The sequence below is a fragment of the Salmo salar genome, chromosome 19 (assembly GCF_965601325.2).
Source record: "Salmo salar chromosome 19, fSalSal1, whole genome shotgun sequence".
Lineage (NCBI taxonomy): Eukaryota > Metazoa > Chordata > Actinopteri > Salmoniformes > Salmonidae > Salmo > Salmo salar.
Window position 1 is genome coordinate 38,207,501 of NC_138309.1, and position 22,285 is coordinate 38,229,785.

A 22,285-nucleotide genomic window follows, 5' to 3' on the forward strand; every position below is an offset into this window, starting at 1 on the left:
TACCATACCACTAACCCTGGAAACAAGGTCGTCAGCTCCTCAGTGAGTTACTATACCATACCACTAACCCTGGAAACAAGGCCGTCAGCTCCTCAGTGAGTTACTATACCATACCACTAACCCTGGAAACAAGGTCGTCAGCTCCTCAGTGAGTTACTATACCATACCACTAACCCTGGAAACAAGGTCGTCAGCTCCTCAGTGAGTTACTATACCATACCACTAACCCTGGAAACAAGGTCGTCAGCTCCTCAGTGAGTTACTATACCATACCACTAACCCTGGAAACAAGGTCGTCAGCTCCTCAGTGAGTTACTATACCATACCACTAACCCTGGAAACAAGGTCGTCAGCTCCTCAGACAGTGAGTTACTATACCATACCACTAACCCTGGAAACAAGGCCGTCAGCTCCTCAGTGAGTTACTATACCATACCACTAACCCTGGAAACAAGGTCGTCAGCTCCTCAGACAGTGAGTTACTATACCATACCACTAACCCTGGAAACAAGGTCGTCAGCTCCTCAGTGAGTTACTATACCATACCACTAACCCTGGAAACAAGGCCGTCAGCTCCTCAGTGAGTTACTATACCATACCACTAACCCTGGAAACAAGGTCGTCAGCTCCTCAGACAGTGAGTTACTATACCATACCACTAACCCTGGAAACAAGGTCGTCAGCTCCTCAGTGAGTTACTATACCATACCACTAACCCTGGAAACAAGGTCGTCAGCTCCTCAGTGAGTTACTATACCATACCACTAACCCTGGAAACAAGGTCGTCAGCTCCTCAGTGAGTTACTATACCATACCACTAACCCTGGAAACAAGGTCGTCAGCTCCTCAGTGAGTTACTATACCATACCACTAACCCTGGAAACAAGGTCGTCAGCTCCTCAGACAGTGAGTTACTATACCATACCACTAACCCTGGAAACAAGGTCGTCAGCTCCTCAGACAGTGAGTTACTATACCATACCACTAACCCTGGAAACAAGGTCGTCAGCTCCTCAGACAGTGAGTTACTATACCATACCACTAACCCTGGAAACAAGGCCGTCAGCTCCTCAGTGAGTTACTATACCATACCACTAACCCTGGAAACAAGGTCGTCAGCTCCTCAGACAGTGAGTTACTATACCATACCACTAACCCTGGAAACAAGGTCGTCAGCTCCTCAGACAGTGAGTTACTATACCATACCACTAACCCTGGAAACAAGGTCGTCAGCTCCTCAGTGAGTTACTATACCATACCACTAACCCTGGAAACAAGGTCGTCAGCTCCTCAGACAGTGAGTTACTATACCATACCACTAACCCTGGAAACAAGGCCGTCAGCTCCTCAGACAGTGAGTTACTATACCATACCACTAACCCTGGAAACAAGGTCGTCAGCTCCTCAGTGAGTTACTATACCATACCACTAACCCTGGAAACAAGGTCGTCAGCTCCTCAGACAGTGAGTTACTATACCATACCACTAACCCTGGAAACAAGGCCGTCAGCTCCTCAGTGAGTTACTATACCATACCACTAACCCTGGAAACAAGGTCGTCAGCTCCTCAGTGAGTTACTATACCATACCACTAACCCTGGAAACAAGGTCGTCAGCTCCTCAGACAGTGAGTTACTATACCATACCACTAACCCTGGAAACAAGGCCGTCAGCTCCTCAGTGAGTTACTATACCATACCACTAACCCTGGAAACAAGGTCGTCAGCTCCTCAGACAGTGAGTTACTATACCATACCACTAACCCTGGAAACAAGGTCGTCAGCTCCTCAGACAGTGAGTTACTATACCATACCACTAACCCTGGAAACAAGGTCGTCAGCTCCTCAGACAGTGAGTTACTATACCATACCACTAACCCTGGAAACAAGGCCGTCAGCTCCTCAGACAGTGAGTTACTATACCATACCACTAACCCTGGAAACAAGGCCGTCAGCTCCTCAGTGAGTTACTATACCATACCACTAACCCTGGAAACAAGGTCGTCAGCTCCTCAGTGAGTTACTATACCATACCACTAACCCTGGAAACAAGGTCGTCAGCTCCTCAGACAGTGAGTTACTATACCATACCACTAACCCTGGAAACAAGGCCGTCAGCTCCTCAGTGAGTTACTATACCATACCACTAACCCTGGAAACAAGGTCGTCAGCTCCTCAGACAGTGAGTTACTATACCATACCACTAACCCTGGAAACAAGGCCGTCAGCTCCTCAGTGAGTTACTATACCATACCACTAACCCTGGAAACAAGGTCGTCAGCTCCTCAGTGAGTTACTATACCATACCACTAACCCTGGAAACAAGGTCGTCAGCTCCTCAGTGAGTTACTATACCATACCACTAACCCTGGAAACAAGGTCGTCAGCTCCTCAGACAGTGAGTTACTATACCATACCACTAACCCTGGAAACAAGGCCGTCTGCTCCTCAGTGAGTTACCTAACCATACCACTAACCCTGGAAACAAGGCCGTCAGCTCCTCAGTGAGTTACTATACCATACCACTAACCCTGGAAACAAGGTCGTCAGCTCCTCAGTGAGTTACTATACCATACCACTAACCCTGGAAACAAGGCCGTCAGCTCCTCAGACAGTGAGTTACTATACCATACCACTAACCCTGGAAACAAGGTCGTCAGCTCCTCAGTGAGTTACTATACCATACCACTAACCCTGGAAACAAGGTCGTCAGCTCCTCAGTGAGTTACTATACCATACCACTAACCCTGGAAACAAGGTCGTCAGCTCCTCAGTGAGTTACTATACCATACCACTAACCCTGGAAACAAGGTCGTCAGCTCCTCAGTGAGTTACTATACCATACCACTAACCCTGGAAACAAGGTCGTCAGCTCCTCAGTGAGTTACTATACCATACCACTAACCCTGGAAACAAGGCCGTCAGCTCCTCAGACAGTGAGTTACTATACCATACCACTAACCCTGGAAACAAGGTCGTCAGCTCCTCAGACAGTGAGTTACTATACCATACCACTAACCCTGGAAACAAGGTCGTCAGCTCCTCAGTGAGTTACTATACCATACCACTAACCCTGGAAACAAGGTCGTCAGCTCCTCAGTGAGTTACTATACCATACCACTAACCCTGGAAACAAGGTCGTCAGCTCCTCAGTGAGTTACTATACCATACCACTAACCCTGGAAACAAGGTCGTCAGCTCCTCAGTGAGTTACTATACCATACCACTAACCCTGGAAACAAGGTCGTCAGCTCCTCAGACAGTGAGTTACTATACCATACCACTAACCCTGGAAACAAGGCCGTCAGCTCCTCAGACAGTGAGTTACTATACCATACCACTAACCCTGGAAACAAGGTCGTCAGCTCCTCAGACAGTGAGTTACTATACCATACCACTAACCCTGGAAACAAGGTCGTCAGCTCCTCAGACAGTGAGTTACTATACCATACCACTAACCCTGGAAACAAGGTCGTCAGCTCCTCAGACAGTGAGTTACTATACCATACCACTAACCCTGGAAACAAGGTCGTCAGCTCCTCAGACAGTGAGTTACTATACCATACCACTAACCCTGGAAACAAGGTCGTCAGCTCCTCAGACAGTGAGTTACTATACCATACCACTAACCCTGGAAACAAGGTCGTCAGCTCCTCAGACAGTGAGTTACTATACCATACCACTAACCCTGGAAACAAGGTCGTCAGCTCCTCAGACAGTGAGTTACTATACCATACCACTAACCCTGGAAACAAGGTCGTCAGCTCCTCAGTGAGTTACTATACCATACCACTAACCCTGGAAACAAGGTCGTCAGCTCCTCAGTGAGTTACTATACCATACCACTAACCCTGGAAACAAGGCCGTCAGCTCCTCAGACAGTGAGTTACTATACCATACCACTAACCCTGGAAACAAGGTCGTCAGCTCCTCAGACAGTGAGTTACTATACCATACCACTAACCCTGGAAACAAGGTCGTCAGCTCCTCAGTGAGTTACTATACCATACCACTAACCCTGGAAACAAGGTCGTCAGCTCCTCAGTGAGTTACTATACCATACCACTAACCCTGGAAACAAGGTCGTCAGCTCCTCAGACAGTGAGTTACTATACCATACCACTAACCCTGGAAACAAGGTCGTCAGCTCCTCAGACAGTGAGTTACTATACCATACCACTAACCCTGGAAACAAGGTCGTCAGCTCCTCAGACAGTGAGTTACTATACCATACCACTAACCCTGGAAACAAGGCCGTCAGCTCCTCAGACAGTGAGTTACTATACCATACCACTAACCCTGGAAACAAGGCCGTCAGCTCCTCAGTGAGTTACTATACCATACCACTAACCCTGGAAACAAGGTCGTCAGCTCCTCAGTGAGTTACTATACCATACCACTAACCCTGGAAACAAGGTCGTCAGCTCCTCAGACAGTGAGTTACTATACCATACCACTAACCCTGGAAACAAGGCCGTCAGCTCCTCAGTGAGTTACTATACCATACCACTAACCCTGGAAACAAGGTCGTCAGCTCCTCAGACAGTGAGTTACTATACCATACCACTAACCCTGGAAACAAGGCCGTCAGCTCCTCAGTGAGTTACTATACCATACCACTAACCCTGGAAACAAGGTCGTCAGCTCCTCAGTGAGTTACTATACCATACCACTAACCCTGGAAACAAGGTCGTCAGCTCCTCAGACAGTGAGTTACTATACCATACCACTAACCCTGGAAACAAGGTCGTCAGCTCCTCAGTGAGTTACTATACCATACCACTAACCCTGGAAACAAGGCCGTCAGCTCCTCAGACAGTGAGTTACTATACCATACCACTAACCCTGGAAACAAGGTCGTCAGCTCCTCAGACAGTGAGTTACTATACCATACCACTAACCCTGGAAACAAGGTCGTCAGCTCCTCAGTGAGTTACTATACCATACCACTAACCCTGGAAACAAGGTCGTCAGCTCCTCAGTGAGTTACTATACCATACCACTAACCCTGGAAACAATGCCGTCAGCTCCTCAGTGAGTTACTATACCATACCACTAACCCTGGAAACAAGGTCGTCAGCTCCTCAGTGAGTTACTATACCATACCACTAACCCTGGAAACAAGGCCGTCAGCTCCTCAGTGAGTTACTATACCATACCACTAACCCTGGAAACAAGGTCGTCAGCTCCTCAGTGAGTTACTATACCATACCACTAACCCTGGAAACAAGGCCGTCAGCTCCTCAGACAGTGAGTTACTATACCATACCACTAACCCTGGAAACAAGGTCGTCAGCTCCTCAGTGAGTTACTATACCATACCACTAACCCTGGAAACAAGGTCGTCAGCTCCTCAGTGAGTTACTATACCATACCACTAACCCTGGAAACAAGGTCGTCAGCTCCTCAGACAGTGAGTTACTATACCATACCACTAACCCTGGAAACAAGGTCGTCAGCTCCTCAGACAGTGAGTTACTATACCATACCACTAACCCTGGAAACAAGGCCGTCAGCTCCTCAGTGAGTTACTATACCATACCACTAACCCTGGAAACAAGGTCGTCAGCTCCTCAGTGAGTTACTATACCATACCACTAACCCTGGAAACAAGGTCGTCAGCTCCTCAGACAGTGAGTTACTATACCATACCACTAACCCTGGAAACAAGGTCGTCAGCTCCTCAGACAGTGAGTTACTATACCATACCACTAACCCTGGAAACAAGGTCGTCAGCTCCTCAGACAGTGAGTTACTATACCATACCACTAACCCTGGAAACAAGGTCGTCAGCTCCTCAGTGAGTTACTATACCATACCACTAACCCTGGAAACAAGGTCGTCAGCTCCTCAGACAGTGAGTTACTATACCATACCACTAACCCTGGAAACAAGGTCGTCAGCTCCTCAGACAGTGAGTTACTATACCATACCACTAACCCTGGAAACAAGGTCGTCAGCTCCTCAGACAGTGAGTTACTATACCATACCACTAACCCTGGAAACAAGGTCGTCAGCTCCTCAGACAGTGAGTTACTATACCATACCACTAACCCTGGAAACAAGGTCGTCAGCTCCTCAGACAGTGAGTTACTATACCATACCACTAACCCTGGAAACAAGGTCGTCAGCTCCTCAGTGAGTTACTATACCATACCACTAACCCTGGAAACAAGGCCGTCAGCTCCTCAGTGAGTTACTATACCATACCACTAACCCTGGAAACAAGGTCGTCAGCTCCTCAGACAGTGAGTTACTATACCATACCACTAACCCTGGAAACAAGGCCGTCAGCTCCTCAGTGAGTTACTATACCATACCACTAACCCTGGAAACAAGGTCGTCAGCTCCTCAGTGAGTTACTATACCATACCACTAACCCTGGAAACAAGGTCGTCAGCTCCTCAGTGAGTTACTATACCATACCACTAACCCTGGAAACAAGGTCGTCAGCTCCTCAGTGAGTTACTATACCATACCACTAACCCTGGAAACAAGGTCGTCAGCTCCTCAGTGAGTTACTATACCATACCACTAACCCTGGAAACAAGGTCGTCAGCTCCTCAGTGAGTTACTATACCATACCACTAACCCTGGAAACAAGGTCGTCAGCTCCTCAGACAGTGAGTTACTATACCATACCACTAACCCTGGAAACAAGGCCGTCAGCTCCTCAGACAGTGAGTTACTATACCATACCACTAACCCTGGAAACAAGGTCGTCAGCTCCTCAGACAGTGAGTTACTATACCATACCACTAACCCTGGAAACAAGGTCGTCAGCTCCTCAGACAGTGAGTTACTATACCATACCACTAACCCTGGAAACAAGGTCGTCAGCTCCTCAGACAGTGAGTTACTATACCATACCACTAACCCTGGAAACAAGGTCGTCAGCTCCTCAGACAGTGAGTTACTATACCATACCACTAACCCTGGAAACAAGGTCGTCAGCTCCTCAGACAGTGAGTTACTATACCATACCACTAACCCTGGAAACAAGGTCGTCAGCTCCTCAGACAGTGAGTTACTATACCATACCACTAACCCTGGAAACAAGGTCGTCAGCTCCTCAGACAGTGAGTTACTATACCATACCACTAACCCTGGAAACAAGGCCGTCAGCTCCTCAGTGAGTTACTATACCATACCACTAACCCTGGAAACAAGGTCGTCAGCTCCTCAGACAGTGAGTTACTATACCATACCACTAACCCTGGAAACAAGGTCGTCAGCTCCTCAGTGAGTTACTATACCATACCACTAACCCTGGAAACAAGGTCGTCAGCTCCTCAGTGAGTTACTATACCATACCACTAACCCTGGAAACAAGGTCGTCAGCTCCTCAGTGAGTTACTATACCATACCACTAACCCTGGAAACAAGGCCGTCAGCTCCTCAGACAGTGAGTTACTATACCATACCACTAACCCTGGAAACAAGGCCGTCAGCTCCTCAGTGAGTTACTATACCATACCACTAACCCTGGAAACAAGGTCGTCAGCTCCTCAGACAGTGAGTTACTATACCATACCACTAACCCTGGAAACAAGGCCGTCAGCTCCTCAGACAGTGAGTTACTATACCATACCACTAACCCTGGAAACAAGGCCGTCAGCTCCTCAGACAGACTTGACTTGTACTGCTCTACCAAGCTGCTCTGGGACAGTGAAAACATGGGCAACAGCTCCCTCTCCTGGACAGTACTTATCATTACTACGACTACCCATACACCTCCAGCAGCATACCACCCTGCATTCCACTGCTGTCTTGCTTCTGAAGCTATGCAGGATTTGTCCTGGTTGGTCCCTGGATGGGAGACCAGATGCTGCTGGAAGTGGTGTTGGAGGGCCAGTAGGAGAGACTCTTTCCTCTGGTCCAAAAAAAAATATCCCAATGCCCCAGGGCAGTGATTGGGGACATTGCCCTGTGTAGGGGGTTGTCTTTTGGATGGTATGTTAAACGGGTGTCCTGACTCTCTGTGGTCACTAAAGATCTCATGGTACTTATTGTAAGAGTAGGGGTGTCCTGGCTAAATTCTCAATCTGGCCCTCATACCATCACGGTCACCTAATCATCCCCCATCTTCTAACTGGCTCATTCATCCCCCTCTCCCCTGTAACTATTCCTCAGGTCGTTGCTGTAAATGAGAATGTGTTCTCAGTCAACTTACCTGGTAATATAACATTAAAAACAGCATTATGATGAGGATCCCTTTGACAGTACTGATCGTTACTACTCTCCATACTCCACCATGACGAACTGTAGGTCATATCTGAGCTCGTCTCTTTTTGATCGGTTACAGATTGTCCTGATGTAACGTCACTCCTGCGATTTGTTAAAATGGTAGACTCAGCAATATGTTGTGTGTCTTGTCATTTATTTGTTATGGCAGCTTTTCTCCTGACAGCGCCCCCTTTATGTCTCCAGGTATCTTCAGGAGGTGGGTTATACCGACACCATCCTGGATGTGAAGTCTCAGAGGGTGAAAACCCTGCTGGCTATGGCTGGAGACGGAGGGGGTAGACCTGGGGAGAGGACCGGGTCAGAGACCCCTCTGGTCAACGGGACAGACACAGTACCTAAAGGCACCGGCACTGGAGGACGGTGAGTATACAAAACTGCACTCAACACAATGATAGAATTACCTGAAGGCAAAAACACATCAGAACAACAATGTGAATGTCCTTTCCTGTAATTCTATTTCTATGACCTAGTGAAACAGATCAGGATGGTTATCAGGCTAGCTCCAGCCTGCTCGCGGTTATCAGGCTAGCTCCAGCCTGCTCGCGGTTATCAGGCTAGCTCCAGCCTGCTCGCGGTTATCAGGCTAGCTCCAGCCTGCTCGCGGTTATCAGGCTAGCTCCAGCCTGCTCGCGGTTATCAGGCTAGCTCCAGCCTGCTCGCGGTTAACATTCAGAACACAGCAAATAAATGCCGTAAATGTATTTCCTGAGTCCGTTAACAAATGGCCTGAACAGACTCATCCATATGCTGCTAATACTGTCCCAAATTTGCTACTGTAGTGGAACAGACATGATGCCCAATCCCTCCCTCTCTGTGTGTGTAGGAAGACTGAGGTGTCTGAGTCCAGTGCTGTGCTGGACACCTTCAGGTTCTACTGTGATGAAGACGATGATGAAGATGGTGCAGGGTTGGATCGGACTATCATGGAACAGACAGGACCTACGGGGACCGTAAGGCACACGCGCTACACACACACACACGCTATATACACGCTATACACACACACACACACACTATACTCACACACACACACACGCTATAAACACACGCACAGGTGTGCATCATACACACATTTAGCCAAAGCCTTTTTCATCTGAAGTTGATGATACCAGATCAGTCAACTAAAATAACTGAGCTGACAATATCAGAATGGTCTGTACCAACAGTACAACGTCCCTCTGTCCCCTAGATGGTGAGGAAGAAGCCACCATCGTCGTCATCACCGGCCCTGTCCCTCAGTATGGACACTAGTGAGGATCCGGATGCAGAGGACGCACTGAAAGGCTTCGACTTCCTGTCTAGCCCTGACAATATGGACACATCGCCTGAGTCCCGCAGCGCTGGGGACGGGACCGACTGGGGTGAGTGAGAGGGGGGGCAGGGTGAGACGGGTGGGGTGAGTGGAGGGGTGGGACAGGGTGAGTGGAGGGGTGGGACAGGGTGAGTGGAGGGTGGGTCAGGGTTGGGTGAGAGGGTGAGTGAGAGGGACAGGGTGGGACAGGGGTGGGTTGGGTGAGGGAGAGGGAGAGGGGGTGGGACATGGTGAGTGAGAGGGGGGACAGGGTGAGTGAAGGGTGGGACAGGAGTGGGTTGGGTGAGAGGTGAGTGGAGGGTGGGGTGGGTGAGAGGGAGGTAGGGGAGGAGGGTGGGACAGGGGAGGGGTGGGTGGGTGGGTGAGGAGAGGGTGGGAGAGGTGTGGGTGGGTGAGTGGAGGCCGGGACAGGGGTGGGTGAGGAGAGGGTGGGACATGTGTGGGTGGGTGAGTGGAGGCTGGGACAGGGGTGGGTGAGGAGAGGGTGGGACAGGTGTGGGTGGGTGAGTGGAGGCCGGGACAGGGGTGGGTGAGGAGAGGGTGGGACATGTGTGGGTGGGTGAGTGGAGGCTGGGACAGGGGTGGGTGAGGAGAGGGTGGGACAGGTGTGGGTGGGTGAGTGGAGGCCGGGACAGGGGTTGGTGGGTGAGGAGAGGGTAGGACAGGGGTGGGTGGGTGAGGAGAGGGTGGGACAGGTGTGAGTGGAGGCCGGGGCAGGTGTGGGTGAGTGAGGAGAGGGTGGGACAGGGTGAGTGGAGTGATAATAAATAACGTGGCAAAACTCTTGTAAAGTTAAGTGAACTTCAATCTTGTATGTTTCTGTGAGGGCTGGTATTTGTCCTGGGGTTGCTGTGCACCAGTCTTGGGGTGTGTGTGTGTGTGTGTGTGTGTGTGTGTGTGTGTGTGTGTGTGTGTGTGTGTGTGTGTGTGTGTGTGTGTGTGTGTGTGTGTGTGTGTGCTACTTGATTCTCTTTGTGACTGACTACAGTATGTCTCTTACCCCAAACCTGGAAAAACAAGTCTAGTTCCAAAATGGGGCTGTTGGTTCAAGAAAAGTGTGTGGTTTCTTATCATATAAAACAGTGATGCCCAACAACAGTCTACTCTCTTTGGGGGGGTTTCTACCAGAGAAATAGATTTCCACTTGAACTATCATCTCTAGGCTCAGTTAAAAGACAACCAGCTGAGTGTTGTAGATACCGGAGGGGCTTTTAAAGGCAAGAGAAAAACCTCCTGGAAGTGGAAAGTCATTGTGGCCCCTGCCTCTTACTTGATCATGCCCAGACTAGCCTATATCAAGTAATAGGCAGAGGCCACAATGACTTTCCACTTCCAGGAGGTTTTTCTCTTGCCTTTAAAAGCCCCTCCAGTATCTACAACACTATATAAATATATAGTCCAGGGTCCTGAACAGGTCTGGTTTTGTCCCTCTGTAGAGAAGGAGGAGCAGTCTGCCATGTCAGAGGCCTGGGACGTGGACCAGGGTTTGATAACCAAACTCAAGGAGGAGTACAGGAAGGAGCGCAAGGGGAAGAAGGGGGGAAAGAGTAAGTTACTTCTCCTCCTCCCTGAACCTCTCTCCTCCTCCCTGAACCTCTCTCCTCCTCCCTGAACCTCTCCTCACCCTCTCCTCCTTGTCTGTTCCTTCCTGTCCTCTCCTCCCTGTCATCTTCTCAAAGCTTCAAATAAAGAATAAACTTCTTATCTTTCTCCTCACTTATTTTAGCTTCTGTCTGTGTTATTATTCATCCCACCTGCCATCTTCAACTCTTCTGTCTGTCTCTGAATGTGTTTACTCCAACCTCTGAATGTGTTTTACTCCAACCTCTGAATGTGTTTTAGTCCAACCTCTGGATGTGTTTTAGTCCAACCTCTGGATGTGTTTTAGTCCAACCTCTGGATGTGTTTTAGTCCAACCTCTGGATGTGTTTTAGTCCAACCTCTGGATGTGTTTTAGTCCAACCTCTGGATGTGTTTTAGTCCAACCTCTGGATGTGTTTTAGTCCAACCTCTGGATGTGTTTTAGTCCAACCTCTGGATGTGTTTTAGTCCAACCTCTGGATGTGTTTTAGTCCAACCTCTGGATGTGTTTTAGTCCAACCTCTGGATGTGTTTTAGTCCAACCTCTGGATGTGTTTTAGTCCAACCTCTGGATGTGTTTTAGTCCAACCTCTGGAAGTGTTTTAGTCCAACATCTGGAAGTGTTTTAGTCCAAGTGAATGTGTTTTAGTCCAACCTCTGGATGTGTTTTAGTCCAAGTGAATGTGTTTTAGTCCAACCTCTGGATGTGTTTTAGTCATTCCTTTATTTTGTTAACTCAATACAGATCATTATTTGTGTCAAAGTAATGTGCATCCTACAGAACCTCTGCATGACCTCTGTCTGCCAGGGATCAAATACTAACTCAATCATATTCGACTCGACATCAACAGCATCTTGTACATTCTGAGACCTTAGTGACAGGCTATACATTCTGAGACCTTAGTGACAGGCTATACATTCTGAGACCTTAGTGACAGGCTATACATTCTGAGACCTTAGTGACAGGCTATACATTCTGAGACCTTAGTGACAGGCTATACATTCTGAGACCTTAGTGACAGGCTATACATTCTGAGACCTTAGTGACAGGCTATACATTCTGAGACCTTAGTGACAGGCTATACATTCTGAGACCTTAGTGACAGGCTATACATTCTGAGACCTTAGTGACAGGCTATACATTCTGAGACCTTAGTGACAGGCTATACATTCTGAGACCTTAGTCTCAGGTCTCAGCCTATACATTCTGAGACCTTAGTGACAAGCTGTACATTCTCAGACCTTAGTGACAGGCTGTACATTCTCAATGTCATGTTCAGCTTTTGTCCAGACTCATCTTTTGGATCATTTGCACCTCCTTCTGCTGTCGCAGGCAGCTCCTGCTTCTACTTACATTTACATAACTTTTCTTCTTTTTTTTTTTTACTTCTGTCACAACCTGCTATCACAACCTGGCTCTGGTGCTGTTTCAACCTGCTTCTTTTTTCTTGCTGTCTTTCCTCTCATGGAATTCTATTTTTGTTGTCTTCATCCTTGTGGGTCTGTGTGGAGTTGTTTGTTTGTCAGGATGCCCCCACAACCCCTCGACATCATGGACATATTTTTCTTCCCTTTTCAGTTTGAACAAATATAGACACTCAACTGCTGTCTGTCTTTGTTTTCCCCTATACTGTAGTAATGTCCTCTCTTCTCCCTGCACTATCAGTATACACTACTGGTATATTTCACCCTATACTGTAGTAATGTCCTCTGCTCTCTCTGCTCCCTGCACTATCAGTATACACTACTGGTATATTGTCTCTCTCTGTTCTAACATTTTCCCCCTACCTGTTTGCTCTCCCCAGGACCTAACCGGTCTAAGCTCCAGGACATGCTGGCCAACCTGAGGGACCAAGAGGACATGAGTCCCAGAGAACCCTCCTCTTCCCCCCAGGCCCGCTCCAACGCACCCAGGCTCAACGAGCAGCACCAGGACAACCGCACGGACGAAGGTACAGACCTGTTTGTCTCTGTCCCCGGTCTCTCTGTCCCCGGTCTCTCTGTCCCCGGTCTCTCTGTCCCCGGTCTCTCTGTCCCCGGTCTCTGCCAGACCCAGGGCTAATCACTAGGGTTGCAAAATGAAGAAAAGGTTTCTAAAGTTCCCTGGTTTTTCAGAATCTTCTCAGTTGAAAGGTTCCCTTTCTGCTTATTCCTCTCTGATTCAGGGAATCCTCTAACTGGGATTTCGTGGGAAAAAAACAGGAAACAGTTTTTGGGATTTGTTTTCAGAAGTTCGCAACGTGTATTTGCCCAGTGTTATCTCCATAACATTGTCAGTGTGTAATGGCTTCCTTTGCAGGTTAGTAACTATGTGTTTATCTATTCCAGTGGAGGCGTTGACGTTCCCTCCCTCCTCAGGAAAGGCCTTCATAATGGGTCCTGATGAGAACATGGAGGCTGAACTGGGACTGGGAGAGCTGGCTGGTCTTACCGTAGCCAACGAGGCTGATAGCTTGGCGTACGACGTAAGTAGCACCTCTTGAGTGGGCCTTTGTACTAAAATACAATCAGAAATCTCATTCCTGTTCCCCAAGAACTCTTAAGCCTAACCGCTACAATGGCTACCGCCCTGTAGCACTCACATATGTCATCATGAACGTACATGGCTCAATTATTATGGTGGGAGATGATAGTATGGTTTTAAATACTTCAACAAACGTATCAACCTCATGCACTTAAAGACATGATGAATATTATTCATATATTGGAACTAGTGGATATGCAGAGGCTTAAACATCAAGCTAGTTGTCTTGGCCTTCCCTGTGGCTCAGTTGGTAGAGCATGGTGTTTGCAACGCCAGGGTTGTGGGTTCGATTCCCACGGGGGGCCAGTACAACCAAAAAAAATGCATGAAATGAAATGTATGCATTCACTACTGTAAGTCGCTCTGGATAAGAGCGTCTGCTAAATGACTAAAATGTAAAAAATGTTGACTACTTTCTTATGTCATTCTCATGGCACCAAATGTTTGATCGGGGACAAATTGCAGTCGGTCCCATAAAATTATTGGAATACACATTATTCTTACAGATTTTCCACAAGGATATTGGAGACTTGTTTAAAACCAGGACAGAAGAATTTATAACTGACTTTTTCAGACATAACATAGGTACAGCAGATCCCCTTATTGTAAGGGACACTTTTAAATGTGCCTTTAGAGGCCATGCAATTCACTACTCATCTATAAACCAAAAACAATTAAGGTCAAAATAATCCATATTAACAAAGGAAATTGAAGGACTAAAAGTACAGTTAGATAGCAATAAAAACTGTACCATAGAGGCACAGAATTAGTTAGAAGAAAAACAAAAAGAAATGGAGGAACTTATTCAAGAAAGATCCAGTGTAATATATTATAAAAATAAAGCGAATATGGGGAAAAATGTACCAAATTATTTTCTAATCTTCAGCATAGAAATGCTACCCCCCCTAAACAATGTACTGAAACTTGTTACAAATAAAAAAAATGTATTGAACCTTTATTTAACTAGGCAAGTCAGTTAAGAATATATTCTTATTTACAATGACGGCCTAGCAACAGTGGGTTAACTGCCTTGTTCATGGGCAGAACGACAGATTTTTACCTTGTCAGCTCGAGGATTCGATCCTGCAACCTTTCGGTTACTGGCCCAACGCTCTAACTACCGTAATTTCCGTACTATTAAGCGCACCTGAATATAAGCCGCACCCACTGAATTAAAAAATATATATTATTTTGAACATAAATAAGCCGCACGTCTATAAGCCGCAGGTGCCTACCGGTACATTGAAACAAATGAACTTTACACAGGCTTTAACGAAACACGGCTTGTAACAAAAATAAATAGGCTTTAACGAAACACGGCTTGTAACAAAAATTAAAAATTAGCAGTAAGCTTTAGTTGTCTTTTTGCACTGAGTCAATTCCTCACGCTGCTGTTTCCAACGTCTTATCATGGACTCATTAAGACCAAGCTCCCGTGCAGCAGCTCTATTTCCTTTCCAACAGCCAGATCAATCGCCTTCAACTTGAAAGCTGCATCATATGCATTTCTCCGTGTCTTTGCCATGATGAGGGTGACAAAATGACTACCGTAATAAGTTTGAGAGTGCTCGATTTAATCAAAACCGTAAACAAAAAAGTTGTTTGACCGTAACCCGTTCGGCAATTTCATTGGTCTAATGAAAGCTTCATGCCGCCAAAAAACTGAGCACGTCACAGAATGTGTTTTTTTTAAAAAAAAAAAAAAAAATTGAAAGCGGGAAAAATCCATATATTAGCCGCGTCATTGTTTAAGCCGCGATGTTCAAAGATTGAGAAAAAAGTTGCGGTTTATAGTCCGGAATTTACGGTACTAGGCTACCTGCCTCCCATCGCTCTAACCACTAGGCTACCTGCCGCCCAACGCTCTAACCACTAGGCTACCTGCCGCCCAACGCTCTAACCACTAGGCTACCTGCCGCCCAACGCTCTAACCACTAGGCTACCTGCCTCCCAACGCTCTAACCACTAGGCTACCTGCCTCCCAATGCTCTAACCACTAGGCTACCTGCCTCCCAACGCTCTAACCACTAGGCTACCTGCCGCCCCAACGCTCTAACCACTAGGCTACCTTCCTCCCCAGATGACAGTCATCCATGATTCACCAAACGATGTTTTGAAAGATTAGGTCTGATGTGAAGACCTAATTACAGAGAAGGATCTTTTAGATGCAATTAAAGCCTTCAAGTCTGGGGAAATCTCCAGGTCTGGATGGCATATTAGGTAGTTGAGGTATATCAAATATTTTTTCGGTGAACTCAAAAGGTCTGTTATTAGCATGTTTTAGCCATTCCTGTAAAAATGGTCGATTATCAGACACTCAACAAGAAGGTCAGATTTTTTTTATTATTACTGAAGCAGGACCCAGGTGGTAAATATAAAGATCCAGTCCACCTAAAAGAAACTGGGGACCCCTTACACCTCAGTGTTGTGATGCTAAAATGCATAGAAATAAAATGGTATTGTCGGATAATAATAATTTAAATCAGACTTTATTTTTTATTTTAAAAAATATTTTTTTTTACATTGGTACAGTGCATTGGGAAAGTAATCAGACTTCTTTACTTTTTCCACATTTTGTTACGTTACAGCCTTATTCTAAAATGGATTCAGTACATTTTCCTCATCAATCTACACCCAATACCCCATAATGACACAGTGAAAACAGGTTTTTAAGAAATGTTTACAAATGTATAAAATAAAAACTGAAATACCTTATTTACATTAGTATTCAGACCTTTTGCCTATGAGACTCTAAATTGAGCTCAGGTGCATCCTGTTTCCATTGATAATCCTTGATGTTTCTACAACTTGATTGGAGTCTACCTGTGGTAAATTAAATTGATTGGACATGATTTGGAAAGGCACACACCTGTCTATATAAGGTCCCACAGTTCACAGTACATGCCAGCTGTGGGACCTTATAAAATTAGATTTAAAAAAAACGGATAAACACCTTGGAACAGCGGGGACTGTGAAGCAACACAAACATTGGCACACACACACACACACACACACACACACACACACACACACACGATAACATACGCACTATACATACATATAGTACTGTACATATGTGGTAGTGGTGGAGTAGGGGCTTGAGGTCTCACAGTGTGTTGTGAAATCTGTGAATCTATTGTAATGTTTTTAAAATTATATAAACTGCCTTAATTTTGCTGGACCCCAGGAAGAGTAGCTGCTGCTTTGGCAGCAGCTAAAGGGGGATCCATAATAAATACAAATCTCAGTGCGAAAAACCAAGCCATGAGGTCGAAGGAATTGTCCGTAGAGCTCCGAGACAGGATTGTGTCGAAGCACAGATCTGGGGAAGTGTACCAAAAAATGTCTACAGCATTGAAGGTCCCCAAGAAAAGAACAGTGGCCTCATTCATTCTTAAATGGAAAAAGTTTGGAACCACCAAGACACTTCCTGGAGCTGGTTGCCCTGCCAACTGAGCAATCAGGGGAGAAGGGCCTTGGTCAGGGAGGTGATCAAGAACCCGATGGTCACTATGACAGAGTTCCTCTGTGGAGATGGTTGTAATTCTGGAAGGTTCTCCCATCTTTGCAGAACTCCACCAATTAGGCCTTTATGGTAGTGGCCAGACGGAAGCCACTCGTCAGTAAAAGGCACATGACAGCCCGCTTGGAGTTTGCCAAAAGGCACCTAAAGGACTCAGACCATGAGAAACAAGATTCTCTGGTCTGATGAAACCAAGATTGAACTCTTTGGCCTGAATGCCAAGCGTCACATCTGGAGGAAACCTGGCACAAGCCCTACAGTGAAGCGTGGTGGCAGCATCATGCTGTGGTGATATTGTTCAACAGCAGGGACTGAGAGACTAGTTAGGATTGAGGGAAAGATGAATGGAGCAAAGGACAGAGAGATCATTGATGAAAACCTGCTCCAGAGCACTCAGTACCTCAGACTGGGTCGACGGTTCACCTTCCAAAAGGACAACGACCCTAAGCACACAGCCAAGACAATGCAGGAGTGGCTTCGGGACAAGTCTCTGTATGTCCTTGAAAAGCCCCGCCAGAGCCCAGACATGAACCTGATCTCTGGAGATACCTGAAAATAGCTCCCCATCCAACCTGACAGAGCTTGAGATGATCTGCAGAGAAGAACGGTAGAAACTCCCCAAATACAGGTATGCCAAGCTTGTAGCGTCATACCCAAGAAGACTTGAGGCTGTAATCGCTGCCAAAGGTGCTCCAACAAAGTACTGAGTAAAGTAATTATGTAAATGTAATATTACATTTTTTTGAATACATTTGTTAAAAGTTCTTAAGCTGTTTTTACTTTGTCATTTTGGGGTATCGTGTAAAGATTGATCAGGATTTTAAAACAATATATATATATTGTTCATGAATTGTCCTTTGAAGGGTTGGTTATGGCACACATCAACTCAGACACCCTAGACCATTCGAGTTTGCTTACCACCCCAACAGATCCACACTGCCCTTACCCACCTAGATAAGAGGAATATCTATGTGAGAATGCTGTTCATTGACTACAACTCAGCGTTCAACACCATTTGTTCCCTCAAAGCTCATCAATAAGCTAAGGATCCTGGGACTGAACACCTCCCTCTGTAACTGGATCCTGGACTTCCTGACGGGCCGACCCCAGGTGGTAAGGGTAGGCAACAACATATCCGCCACACTGACCCTCAGCATGGGTGTGTGCTAATTCCCCTTCTGTACTCCCCGTTCACCCACGACTGCGTGGCCACTCACGACTCCAACACCATCGTCAAGTTTGCTGACGACACGACAGTGGTAGCCCTGATCACTGGCGACGATGAAGACAGCCTATAGGGAGGAGGTCGGTGACCTGGCAGTGTGGTGCCAGAACAACAACCTCTCCCTCAACGTCAGTCAGACCAAGGAGCTGATCGTGGACAAGAGGAAACGGAAGGGCGAGCACGCCCCCCCTCCACATTGACGATGGAGTGGAGCGGGTCGAGAGCTTCAAGTTCCTCGGTGTCCAAATCACTAAGGACTTAAAATGGTCCTCAGTCGTGAAGAAGGCGCGACTGCACCTCTTCCCCCCTCAGGAGGATGAAAAAATCCTCAGTTCCAAAGCTGCACCATCAAACGCATCTTGATTGGCTGCATCACTGCTTGGTACAGCAACTGCACTCCCCTCGATTGGGTGGTGAGTACGTCACTGGGGCCGAGGCCCCTGCCATCCAGGCCCTGTATTATCTTGTGGTGTAAAGGAAGGCCCGGTCTCCAGCCAACCAAGCCATCTCTGCTTCCGCTGAATATTTACATTACTGATGTCTGAATATTTACATTACTGTTGTCTGAATATTTACATTACTGATGTCTGAATATTTACATTACCGATGTCTGAATATTTACATTACCGATGTCTGAATATTTACATTACCGATGTCTGAATATTTACATTACCGATGTCTGAATATTTACATTACCGATGTCTGAATATTTACTGATGTCTGAATATTTACATTACTGATGTCTGAATATTTACATTACTGATGTCTGAATATTTACATTACCGATGTCTGAATATTTACATTACCGATGTCTGAATATTTACATTACCGATGTCTGAATATTTACATTACTGATGTCTGTCCACTCAATACCTTTCTCAACTACAGCAAGCACTTGGGAATACTGCACACTAAATGCATTAACAAGAGGTGAAAATGATTGCTGTTGACTTCCACTCTTTATCTACCCCATAATCCATGTTGTTTCCCCTCCTCAGATGTCCAACAACAAGGATGCCCTGAGGAGGACGTGGAACCCTAAGTTTACCGCTGCGGAGCCACTTTGACGGGATCCGAGGTCTGGCGTTCCACCCCGTAGAACCGGTTCTAGTCACCGCCTCAGAGGACCACACGCTGAAGATGTGGAACCTGCAGAAGACTGCCCCCGCCAAGAAGTAAGACTGACCTACAACTCAGTGTTTACTTCGCAGAAGTAAAGACACACTAGAGACATTCTTTTCACCAGGTTTGGAGTAATTTCCTCATTGGGGAGAATTGGAATTTCAATTTACTTCCTGAATTGAATAAATGAAATTGGAATGGACTGGTGAGAGTAATGTCTTTCTCAAAAAATGTATTTTACCTTTTATACAGTCCAGATTGTCTACAAAGTTTACAAGTCACTATTTGTCTCTCTTTATCTCCAGGAGTGCCTCTGTAGATATGGAACCCATGTACACATTCAGGGCCCACCAGGGTGCAGTGCTGTGTGTTGTGATGAGCAGTACAGGAGAGCAGTGTTTCAGTGGAGGAGTGGACGGGACCATTCAGAGCTGGAACACACCTAACCCTAACCTAGACCCATATGATTCATACGGTAAGAACAGAGGTCTCACTCTCTGGGCTCCCTGTCTCACTCTCTGGGCTCCCTGTCTCACTCTCTGGGCTCCCTGTCTCACTCTCTGGGCTCCCTGTCTCTCTCTCTCTCTGGGCTCCCTGTCTCTCTCTCTCTCTGGGCTCCCTGTCTCTCTCTCTCTCTGGGCTCCCTGTCTCTCTCTCTCTGGGCTCCCTGTCTCTCTCTCTCTGGGCTCCCTGTCTCTCTCTCTCTCTCTCTCTCTGGGCTCCCTGTCTCTCTCTCTCTCTCTCTCTGGGCTCCCTGTCTCTCTCTCTCTCTCTCTCTGGGCTCCCTGTCTCTCTCTCTCTCTCTCTCTGGGCTCCCTGTCTCTCTCTCTCTCTCTGGGCTCCCTGTCTCTCTCTCTCTCTCTGGGCTCCCTGTCTCTCTCTCTCTCTCTGGGCTCCCTGTCTCTCTCTCTCTCTCTGGGCTCCCTGTCTCTCTCTCTCTCTCTGGGCTCCCTGTCTCTCTCTATCTCTCTGGGCTCCCTGTCTCTCTCTCTCTCTCTGGGCTCCCTGTCTCTCTCTCTGTCTCTCTCTCTGTCTCTCTCTCTGTCTCTCTCTCTGTCTCTCTCTCTCTCTCTCTCTCTCTCTCTCTCTCTCTGGGCTCCCTGTCTCTCTCTCTCTCTCTCTCTCTCTCTGGGCTCCCTGTCTCTCTCTCTCTCTCTGGGCTCCCTGTCTCTCTCTGGGCTCCCTGTCTCTCTCTGGGCTCCCTGTCTCTCTGTCTCTCTCTCTCTCTCTCTCTCTCTCTGGGCTCCCTCTCTCTCTCTCTGGGCTCCCTGTCTCTCTCTCTCTCTCTCTCGGCTCCCTGTCTCTCTCTCTCTCTCTCTCTCTGGGCTCCCTGTCTCTCTCTCTCTCTCTCTCGCTCGCTCGCGCTCTCTGGGCTCCCTGTCTCTCTGTCTCTCTGGGCTCCCTGTCTCTCTGGGCTCTCTCTCTCTCTCTCTCTCTCTCTCTCTCTCTCTGGGCTCCCTGTCTCTCTCTCTCTCTCTGGGCTCCCTGTCTCTCTCTGGGCTCCCTGTCTCTCTGTCTCTCTCTGTCTCTCTCTCTGGGCTCTCTCTCGCTCTCTCTCTCTCTCTCTCTCTGGGCTCCCTGTCTCTCTCTCTCTCTCGGCTCCCTGTCTCTCTCTCTCTCTCTCTCTCTCTCTCTCTCTCTCTCTCTCTCTGGGCTCCCTGTCTCTCTCTCTCTCTCTCTCTCTCTCGCTCGCTCGCGCTCTCTGGGCTCCCTGTCTCTCTCTCTCTCTCTCTCTCTCTCTCTCTCTCTCTCTCTCTCTCTCTCTCTCTCGCTCGCTCTCTCTCTCTCTCTCTCTCTCTGGGCTCCCTGTCTCTCTCTCGCGCTCTCTGGGCTCCCTGTCTCTCTCTCGCGCTCTCTGGGCTCCCTGTCTCTCTGGGCTCCCTGTCTCTCGCTCTCTGTCTCTCGCTCTCTGGGCTCCCTGTCTCTGGCGGTTTCTCTGTCTCCTATTCTTCCTCCCTTTTGTAAGAATGTTTTAAGACACCACGCAGAGGACTAGAGGTCAATAGGGAATTAATGATCAATGGAAATGTTTGTTTTTCAGTTCAACAGCTTTAAAAAAAAAATCTCTGTAGGGGATTCAGTCCTGGACTCATAGCAAGTTTTCATTGGTTCAAATGGTCTACACATTGAGCCTGAAACAGGATACTTGTTATTTGGCCATTGGCCCAATTTTACTGCAAGGTATTCTAATTGGTCAGGCGCAGGCTAGGTTGTTCTGTGGAGAAACACTGAGGACAGGGAAGAATGATCATCCACTTCTCAGCATAGCATCTTTGATTCGTTCTCTTTAAATAAAACCAATTTTTCTCCCCCTGATTTGCTTTGGTGTTCTGTGTTATTGAAGAGTAACATCAACTGCTAACACTTTTGTCTATGTCTCTCTCCCACAACATATGTTATAGAGCCTACTGTCCTGCGTGGGGCGCTGTGTGGTCATACTGACTTGGTGTGGGGTCTGGTGTACAGTGGTGTTCATCAGAGACTCCTGTCTTGCTCTGGAGACGGCACTGTCAGGCTGTGGGACGCCTCCAATACCAAGCCTGCCCTGGCCACCTTCCAAAATAAAGGTACACACGCAGACAGACTCTGGGACACCTCCAACACCAACCCAACCCTGGCACACAGTGATTTTTTTTCTCCTGTTAATTTGCTATTATCATGGTCTTGCACTTCATGAATTGTGTTTGTATGTTCATGATATAAGAATTCTGTGGTGAAATCAACTGATATGGTTGAGGGACTTTTTAACAGA

The 22,285-nt window shown here is 47.1% G+C and overlaps 1 protein-coding gene across 1 annotated transcript in view; it reads left to right on the forward strand.

The window, feature by feature from the left end:
- The window catches only part of LOC106593463 (striatin), a 68,609-nt gene that overhangs the window by 41,669 nt on the left and 4,655 nt on the right, over positions 1 to 22,285 (forward strand). The window contains 10 exon segments of the mRNA XM_045702265.2: positions 8,430 to 8,606; positions 9,070 to 9,196; positions 9,436 to 9,607; positions 10,995 to 11,105; positions 12,945 to 13,091; positions 13,468 to 13,604; positions 19,410 to 19,460; positions 19,462 to 19,586; positions 19,839 to 20,008; positions 21,936 to 22,100. Of these exon segments, the coding sequence (XP_045558221.1) occupies positions 8,430 to 8,606; positions 9,070 to 9,196; positions 9,436 to 9,607; positions 10,995 to 11,105; positions 12,945 to 13,091; positions 13,468 to 13,604; positions 19,410 to 19,460; positions 19,462 to 19,586; positions 19,839 to 20,008; positions 21,936 to 22,100 (1,382 nt within the window).